This window comes from Trichechus manatus, unplaced genomic scaffold (assembly GCF_000243295.1).
Source record: "Trichechus manatus latirostris isolate Lorelei unplaced genomic scaffold, TriManLat1.0 scaffold00070, whole genome shotgun sequence".
Taxonomy (NCBI): Eukaryota; Metazoa; Chordata; class Mammalia; order Sirenia; family Trichechidae; genus Trichechus; species Trichechus manatus.
In genome coordinates, this window is record NW_004444006.1 from 8,267,672 (window position 1) to 8,276,643 (window position 8,972).

Here is an 8,972-nt window from a genome sequence, read left to right on the forward strand (position 1 = left end):
GAAATTTTTTCCAGAAGATGTAGGGGTGAACTAGATTACAAGTGCTAGTATAAAGAAAATAGCATGAAGTTTGGTCATGTATTTTACCTCAAAGGTGACTAGGTGTTTACGGGGTCTAGTTCTGAGTCTCTCTTAAATTTTATTACACAGCCTGAAGAAAATACGTGGCAAAGTCTGGAAGCAGAGAATATCTAGCCCTCTGTTCAACACCAAACAATACACAGTGGAACTAGAGCGGCTCTATCTACAGATGTGGGAGCATTATGCAGCTGGCAACAAACCTGACCACATGATTAAGCCTGTTGAAGTCACTGAATCCGCCTAAATAAAGACTGTATGCACAGGAGAATAACCCCTATACCTGAGCCTCAACCTTTTGGGGGAAAGGGAACTAGATAACATACTTTTACTTATCTGTACAGTACCATGTTGCAGATGGGTGACATATAATGATAATAGAATAGCACAGCCAGACTTGCTTCCTGCATGATAGGGAGAGACACAAGAGATGGGAAACTACTGTTCCACAAGGAATCTCCATAGAATTTTGCAGCAACCAGGTGGTGCATAGGTCTGGAAGGTCTGATCTCCTTTGGTCTTCCATGGGATAGTTAGTGTGGAGGGGAGACACAGCTTATCCAGCCATTTTGTGATTCCATGGACTGATTGAGTCTTCTGACTTAATTTTTTTCTTTATATTTTGGGCATTGGAGCTTTTAAAAATGTGTTTGGTTTCAGGTATTTTTATTCGCGTTGAAGTGTATACAGTTCTCTTGAGATAAGGTTTTAAGCTAAAATGTTGCTCCTTGTTTTAGTTTCTGAACTATACAGATTAACGGGGACTTTGCTGGTGTAGTCTTTTTATAGGTTTTATAAACCACTTGAGCCTATATCAGTGATTTTAGTGTCTGACCTAATGTGGAACTCAATCAGTGGTTGGTTGGTTTAGATGACAATTCAAAATGTTTTTCTGGCCCATTTTCCATTTCCCTCTCACTCCCCTCCCCCACTTTAAAATTTCTCCTGTAGCTGAGCTATAACAAATCTAATCTGATTCAGAACACCTCAGAGTGTTTCTCTTAAACACGCCATCTGGTGCCAAATGAAACTTCTTAGGAGTGATTATTAATTATGAAGGGCACAGTTGTGGTACTGTCATTGATAATAATAATAGCTTTTTTTTTTTTTTTGCCTAGTTTTGACCTATTTCATCAGTGTTTTACCTTCGACTGCCCCTTCTATGCTGCTTCCAAAAGTGATAGTGTGTGATATTTACCTTCCTTTCTAAAGTTTGTTTTTTAAAGTGAGTCATGTTCTTCCTATTTCTTTCAGCAGAAATGAAATCCCAGGTAAGTATAAGTATTCAAATATTCAATCAGTAAGTCACAGATATCTCTAATACATTAAATAACTTTCATCAAAAACATGTTATCTTGTAGGTAAAAAGCTCTGAAGGACCATCTGTGTATACAAGTAATTATTTTTCAGACCTTCCTAGGGTATTATATAACTGTCTTCTGGACTTGATCTTGAAGTCTGTATGAACTCAGCCTCTAGTAGCTAACTGCACTGCTACTTGGTTTGGAGTAGAAATTAGATGTTAGCCCTCCTGGAGCTTGAGCTCTTGGTATTAAAAACCATAGGAATAAAATTACTGAATTTCAACAAAGGATTGAGGACTTGAGGCTTAAACAAGCCAACACATGAATATATGTTTTGTCTTGCTGTACTGCACTTATGCTATCCAGTAACAGATAATTTTTTGTCTAATAGTGTTCTAGATTACAGTATCTTTCCAAAGCGCTGAGGCAGTGCACCTATTCTGTAGTTGCAGCTGATGCCTGAATGTATCCTAGCTGACAAATTATTGATCAATAAGAACTTGAATTTCTGAAAGATTCTTATTGCTGACCAAAATCTGAGCAAAGAGTCTCAAATGTAATTCTTAACCAGAATTACATATCAGTGAACTGTTTAGCTTTTAACAATACAAATCAAGAAACATCAGTTTAGGGGTTTCTAAATTTATTTTTTACCTGATGGAAAAATCAGTTAACTATTCTTGGTAAGGTTACCAGCATGGTTTCAGATAAACTGATGTTTGAAATTCATCAAATTATGTAATGTGAGATAGAATAATATACTTCCAATGCCCTCAAGGCTGTGACCTTACAGCTATTTCACATAGCACATCATTCCTCCTATAGGGATGAACTTTTTCCTGGCACGAAAAGTAGCTGCTGTGGTTGAAGCTTTGCTTATTGTAACAGGCTTTTGTTTCCAGGTAACATGTCTGTGGAAGACTTAATTCTGAATAGAGATATAGATATTACTGGAAACTAATTGTTTTTTTCTATTATACTCTGCTTTATCAAAAAAGTAAAACATATAAATTGTGCTACAGAAATCCAGATGTTGTGTCTTGCGATCTTTAAACAATAAATGAATGATTTCCCCTTAATATGGCTAATGTATTTTGTGTTTTGTTATATTAAATGTTGGACAGAATAATATGGTCGTCTAGTGATGAAACACCACCTACATTTGAACAGCTCAAAAAACATGAAAGGACTAGATTTCCCTACTGCAGAATTACTCTGTTCAGTCTGGTGGGGCATGGAGGTTGTTATATGATCCATTACGAAAACAAAGCACGTGACTCCTACCATGCCCATTCCTGCTTGTTCCTTTTTTGCTGATGATCACTCTGGCTTCATTTACCCTTACAGTCTCTATTCTTAATGCGGTCTATTCTTTGCGTGGCTCTTGGGGGCTAAGTTATTTTCATTCCTGCTCTGTGTGGTTGATTGAACTCAGTCATAGGTGTGAAAGGAGGAGACTATCAATGCATCAGGGATCAGAACAGACTGGCTGCCAGTTTTTTTAAAGATTAAATGAGAGGGAAGCATTTTTTATATAATTTATTTTGTTGTTGAGAATATACACAGCAAAACATACATCAATTCAACAGTTTCTGCATGTACACTTCAGTGACATCAATTACATTCTTCGAGTTGTGACCATTCTCACCCTGAGTTGTTCTTCCCCCATTAACATAAACTCACTGCCCTCTAAGGTTCCTATATAATCTTTCGAGTTGCTGTTGTCAGTTTGATCCCATATAGATCTTAAAAGAGCACATACAATGCTCAAGGCAGACATTCTTTACTAGTTAAGCTAAACTGTTTGGTGGAAACTTTTTTTTTCCCCAATAAAATTTCAGGTAGTAGTTTACTTCTCAACTTTTCTGGGTTGGTATCCTCAGAGCCTTAATGTGGGTGTTTGTTTCCTAAAAGATGGTGTGAGAAGGAATGTGTCCAGTAAGCTACTCATAAAAGTTCTTACCTCTGCCCTCTTGTATTTGTTAAGAATCTGCATCAGTTATTTCCAGTCTACTTGTGCCCTCAGTCTAAAGGAGCTGCCTTGTGTAACTTCTGGACTGCCTGCTGTTTTAAGATTCTATTCCAATCCTAAGCCACTTTTGTGTACTTGAAGCATGTACCTCTTAATGTTAGTTATAGCTAATGTTCGGGTTCTTTACCAACACTGAGGCACACAGTTTTGTATTCTCATATGTTATAGATGAGGAAATGCACTTGTAGAGGGTAATTTGTAAGCTTGTTGTAGAGAGAGGGTTATAATGATAAGCTCCTTCTATCCAATTGCCTATCAGAAAGTACATTTAGAGGCAGTTAGGTGGTCAAGATCTTGGGTTTTGGAACTAGTTCTCCTTTCAGCTCTTGCCACTTTCTAGTTGGGTGATCTCTGTAAAATGAGAGTGCTTAACATTACACACTTTTTAAAGTGTCATTATAAGGAATAAATCTACATAAAACACTTAAAATGGTGCGTAGCACAAAATAAAATACCTTCAAATGCAGGGATTCTTAAATTATGAAACGTGTGGGTGATTGCCAGAAAAAATGGGCACAATCTAGAAAGCATTTGCTTTCCCCTTTTATGTGTTTTTTTTTTTTTGTGTGTGTGTGTGTGTGTTTGGAAACAGTGCCAAAAGCCTTCAAAGTAACCACCTCTTTATCGCAAAGGATGGAGTTCTCCAGTCCTCCCAGCAGCCACCTTCGGAGGGTTCTGGAAGCAAATGTCATGGTTGATAGGCACTGTTGGATTGCTGCCTTGCCGTTATCTAGGAGTTTAGGTGGTCATCCCCCGCTAGCTCGGACTAGTTTAAAGGGCAGGCAAACAGAGGTTTGGGCAACTGAAGCAAGGAACAGGACCCATTTAAGTCTCACAAGGATGAAACTTTGTTAGGGAGAGCAGCTCGATTTTTCCTTGTCACCGAAAAAGTTAATTTAGGCACCTTTTTCCACAGAATCAGGCTCGGGTTCCTGAGCTCTGTATGAAATGGTGCTTTCAGGACAAATAACCCCTGGAAGTGATAAACCCGATTCCGGAAACACTGCAGTTAGGCGCCACATTTAAGTTCATTGTCTCGGAGTTGTGATAGGTGGATTCAATGAAGGCGGGAACTCGTTAGTTCCTACCTCCTGCTGGGTCCCGAGCTCTATAAAAGGTCGTGTGCCTGGCGTCTCTCACAGTTGTACAGGCTCTAGGCCACTTTCAACATGCAGTCAGGGGTGATGGAAGAGTGGAAAGAGGGAAAGAAGAAACAGCAATTGAATGCGGCAGAAGGAGGTAGGTGACTGGTGGGGCTGAGGTGGGTACTGAAAGAGAACAATCTTGAAGATCATCCTGGTTGAGCGGACTTGATAGTTAAAATCAAGTACGCCATACGGCTTGGACTGTGGCCATGAACCTTGGGACTGAGACTCAGGCAAAATACTTGGCCTGTTTACACTTAAATTTTTTTGGAAGAAGAGATTTTTTGTTTTGTTAATGATACTGGTAAGGCGAGGATGAGGAATGGGGAGGTAGAGAATCCTGTGGGGGTGTGAGGGAGCAAAGGTGGGAGGAGGGGGAAGATTTGAAGCCTGATCTGTGGAAGACCGGCTGAGGGCAGAAGTGTGAGTAGGGGTGTGGAGGCACGGAGGGTGAGTGGAGGTCGAGATCTAAACAGTGGAAGACTGGGAATGGGAGGTGAAGGGAGGTGGCAGGTGTTGGGGGATAGAAGTCTGATCTGTGGAAGAGCTGCTGGGGTGGGGGCAAGAGGAGGGAGGTAAAGGAGGGGGAGGGTGGGGGAGAGAGAGGTGCATGGAGGTCTAGGGGGTGGGGAAGGTCGAAGCCTGAACCGTGGAAGACTGGCTGGGGGTGGCAAGTGGGAGTAGGGGGGTGGATGTGTAAGGTGGGTGAGGGCCTGGGAGGCATCGGGACTTGAGCGGTGGAAGACAGGCTGGGGGCAGGAGGTGGGAGTAGAAGGGTGGAAGAGTCGGGGTTGACGGTGTGGGAGCGGAGGGCGGGTAGGGGAAGTCAAAGCCTGATTGGTGGGAGACTGGCGGGAGGCGGTAGAAAGGGGGGTGGAGGTTGGTGATAGGAGGGGGGATCAAAGATTGGTGGAAGACTGGCTGGGGAAGCAGGAGCAGGGGAGTGGAGGTGTGGGGGAATGGAGGGTGGTTGGGGGGGTGTGGGCGTTGAGGCCCGAGTGGTGGAAAACCACTGACTGGAGGTGGGAGTAGGGAGTGGAGGCGCAGACAACGAGTGGGGAAGTGAGGCGATTGAAGCCTGATTGGTGGAAGACCTGCTGGAGGAGGGGGGTGGAGTCGAGGCCTGAGCGTTGGAAGACCGGTTGAGAGTGTGAAGGGGGGAATAGTGGGGTGTTGGAGGTAGAAGTCCGTTTGGGACCAGGAGAGTAGGGGTTAGTGCATAATAAAGTCTTATGATAGAAAATTTAGCTGGGGGCTAATAAATGAGTGATTCTCTTGCACACCTCCTTAACATGTGGTGGTTGAGGTGATGCCTTATGCTTTGGGCTTTCTGATCTGCAAAGAACCTTGGGGCAAGGTGGGATGGGTATTATGCTTGCTGTCTCTAGTTTTCTCCAGCCAGGAAAATTCCGCAACAAAACAAATTTATATAATTCTCACTTCACAGAGCAAAGTTTAGACTTTAAGTTTAAATCAGGGTGAAGAAGGTGCTCAAAGATAAATGCAAAATGTAGGATGTCTTACTGGTTCTGGGTACTAGTTTTCTTAAGAAAGTATACCTTTGTCTTGAATACAGACATGGAAATGCCCAAAGGAGAAGAGGCTAGTGGATCGCAGATCCAGGATGATGACTGGTGAGATGTGAAAAATTCTATTTCCCCTTAGTTAAGTCCTCCTCTGTTGGCAAAACAACTTTCTCAAAAAGTATATGTTTATTTCATTTAGAGTCTGCAGAGTGTATAACTTGGTTAGTCATAAAATGAGAATTGTAAAAAAGGATCTTAGAATAATAAAAATCTAGACTCCTAATCAATGCATAAATACTCTATATAAAATCAGTTAGTGGCTGGGAGGTCACAACTTCATAAAGCAACACAATTTCTGTGTAGTTTCTAGAAGGTTCTTCATTGTGTTAAACTTAAAACCCGTAACTTCCACTCCATCCTGGACAGTGCTGCCCTCTAGAGGTATTTTTCTCCATGATAACACAATGTGTTTTAGGATAGCTATGTTATCTCCACCAAGTCTTCTCCTGGAATACTGCCCTGTTTTCTTCATTCCCAGACAAGTAAGTAAGTATAATAATAGGAGAAGTTATAAAACATAGAGTAAAGAGTCTGGGAATAGACTCAAATACATATGAAAATTTAGCTTATGATAAAAACATTACAAATCACTAGGGAAAAGATGGATTACTGAACAAATAATTTGAGGATAATTGGCTAACTATATAGAAAAAAAAAAGTTAGATTATTACCTTATCACTCCTTATACCAAAATAAATTACACATAGATCAAATATTTAAACAAACAAACAAAAAAAGAAATCATTAAAAATACTAGAGAAAACATAGATGGATTTTCCAATAATTTTAGAGTGGGGAAGGTCTAAGTTTAATATCAAAACCAAAAGCATAAAAGGATAAAAAAACTGGAAAAAAATATTTGCATTACATATGATAAAGAGCTAATTTCCTTAATCTACAAAGAACCTTCACAAATAAAAAAAGGTGAATAAACCAATAGAAAATGAGCGAAGGATATTAAAAGATAGTTCTCAGGGAAAGAAATACAAGTGACCCATAGACATTAAAATTTATTCAACTTTTAATTACATTATGTACAATTAAAGAAATGAAGATTTTAAATATGAGATGCCATTTTTCACATATTAGATTGACAAAGATTATAAAAAAGTTTGATAATGCCTAGTGTTGGCAAATTTGTAGGAAAGCAGGCAGTGTCATACAATCTTAGTGGGAGTATAAATTGGTGCAATCTTTTGGAGGGTAATCTGGCAATATTAAAATTTTAAATGCCATGTGACTTCCTTCCACTTTTAAAAGCAGCATTATATTTAGTTTCTTTAGACATATATTCTCATATAATTTTATATAACTGCATAAGTGTGTTTATGTCATACATGCCCTTTTTTATTGTGCTTTAAGTGAAAGTTTATGATTCAAGTTAGTTTCTCATACAAAAATTTATACACACATTGTTATGTGACCCTAGTTGCTCTCCCTTTACTGTGACAGCACGCTCCTCCTTTCCACCCCAGATTTCCCGTGTCCATTCAACCAGCTCTTGACCCTCTCTGCCTTCTCATCTCGCCTCCGGACAGGAGCTGCCCATTTACTCTCATGTATCTTCTTGAGCTTAGAAGCACACTCTTCACGAGTATCATTTTATGTCCCATAGACCAGTCTAATCTTTGTCTGAAGAGCTAGCCTCGGGAATGGTTTTAGTTTTGGGCTAACAGAGAGTCGGGGGGAACATGTCTTCTGGGGTCCCACCAGTCTCAGTCAAACCATTAAGTCTGGTCTTTTTACTAGAGTTCTGCACCCCACTTTTCTCCTGCTCTGTCAGGGACTCTCTGTTGTGTTCCCTGTCAGGGCAGTCACTGGTGGTGGCCAGACACCATCTAGTTCTTCTGGTCTCAGGCTGATGGAGTCTCTGGTTTACATGGCCCTTTCTGTCTCTTGGGCTAATATTTTCCTTGTGTCTTTGGTGTTCTTTGTTCTTCTTTGCTCCAGGTAGGTTGGGACCAATTGATGCATCTTAGATGGCTGCTTGCTAGCTTTTAAGACCCAAGATGCCACTCACCACAGCGGGATGCAGAATATTTTCTTAATAAACTTTTTATGCCAGTTGACCTAGATGTCACCTGAAACCATGAGCCTGAGACCCTGTCCCTGCTACTCTGACCCTCAAAGTGTCTGGTTGTATTCAGGAAACTTCTTAGCTTTTGGTTTAATCCAGTTGTGCTGACTTCCCCTGTATTGTGTGTTGTCCTTCCCTTCACCTAAGATAATTCTTATTTACTACCTAGTTAGTGAATAACCCTCTCCCTCCTTCCCCACTCTCGTAACCATCAAAGAATGTTTTCTTCTGTGTTATACCTTTTCTTGAGTTCTTATAATAGTGGTCTCATACAATATTTGTCCTTTTGCAACTGACTAAATTCACTTAGCATAATGCCTTTCAGATTCCTCCACATTATGTTTCATGGATTCATCGTTGTTCTTTATTGTTGCGTAGTATTCCATTGTGTGAATATATCATAATTTGGTTATCCATTTATCTGTTGATGGGCACTTAGGTGGTTTCCATTTTTTGCTATCATGAACAGTGCTGCAGTGAACATGGGTGTACGTTTATCTATTCACGTGATGGCTCTTATGTCTCTAGGATATATTCCAAGGACAGGGATTGCTGGATTATATGGTACTTGTATTTCTAGCTTTTTAAGGAAGTGCCAAATCAATTTCCTAAGTGGTTGTGCCATTTTACATTCCCACCAACAGTGTATAAGCGTTCTAGTCTCTCCACAACCTCTCCAACATTTATTATTTTGTGTTTTTTGGATTAATGCTAGCCTTGTTGGGGTGAGATGGTATCTCATTGTAGTTT

General features: G+C 40.3%; 2 protein-coding genes across 3 annotated transcripts in view; both read left to right on the plus strand.

Annotated features, from left to right (window-relative positions):
• The window catches only part of OGT (O-linked N-acetylglucosamine (GlcNAc) transferase), a 56,113-nt gene extending 53,647 nt beyond the window's left edge, over window positions 1–2,466 (plus strand). The window contains exon 22 of one of the 2 annotated variants that reach the window (XM_004380142.1): window positions 151–2,466. In XM_004380142.1, coding sequence (XP_004380199.1) covers window positions 151–325 — 175 coding nt within the window. In that variant the 3' untranslated portion in view covers window positions 326–2,466. The remainder of the gene's footprint in view (window positions 1–150) is intronic. The other variant, XM_004380141.2, reaches the window with a different exon arrangement.
• Window positions 2,467–4,583: 2,117 nt separating this feature from the next.
• GCNA (germ cell nuclear acidic peptidase) overlaps window positions 4,584–8,972 on the plus strand; it is a 58,595-nt gene continuing 54,206 nt past the window's right edge. The window contains exons 1-2 of the mRNA XM_023734700.1: window positions 4,584–4,653; window positions 6,136–6,193. Coding sequence (XP_023590468.1) covers window positions 4,584–4,653; window positions 6,136–6,193 — 128 coding nt within the window. The remainder of the gene's footprint in view (window positions 4,654–6,135; window positions 6,194–8,972) is intronic.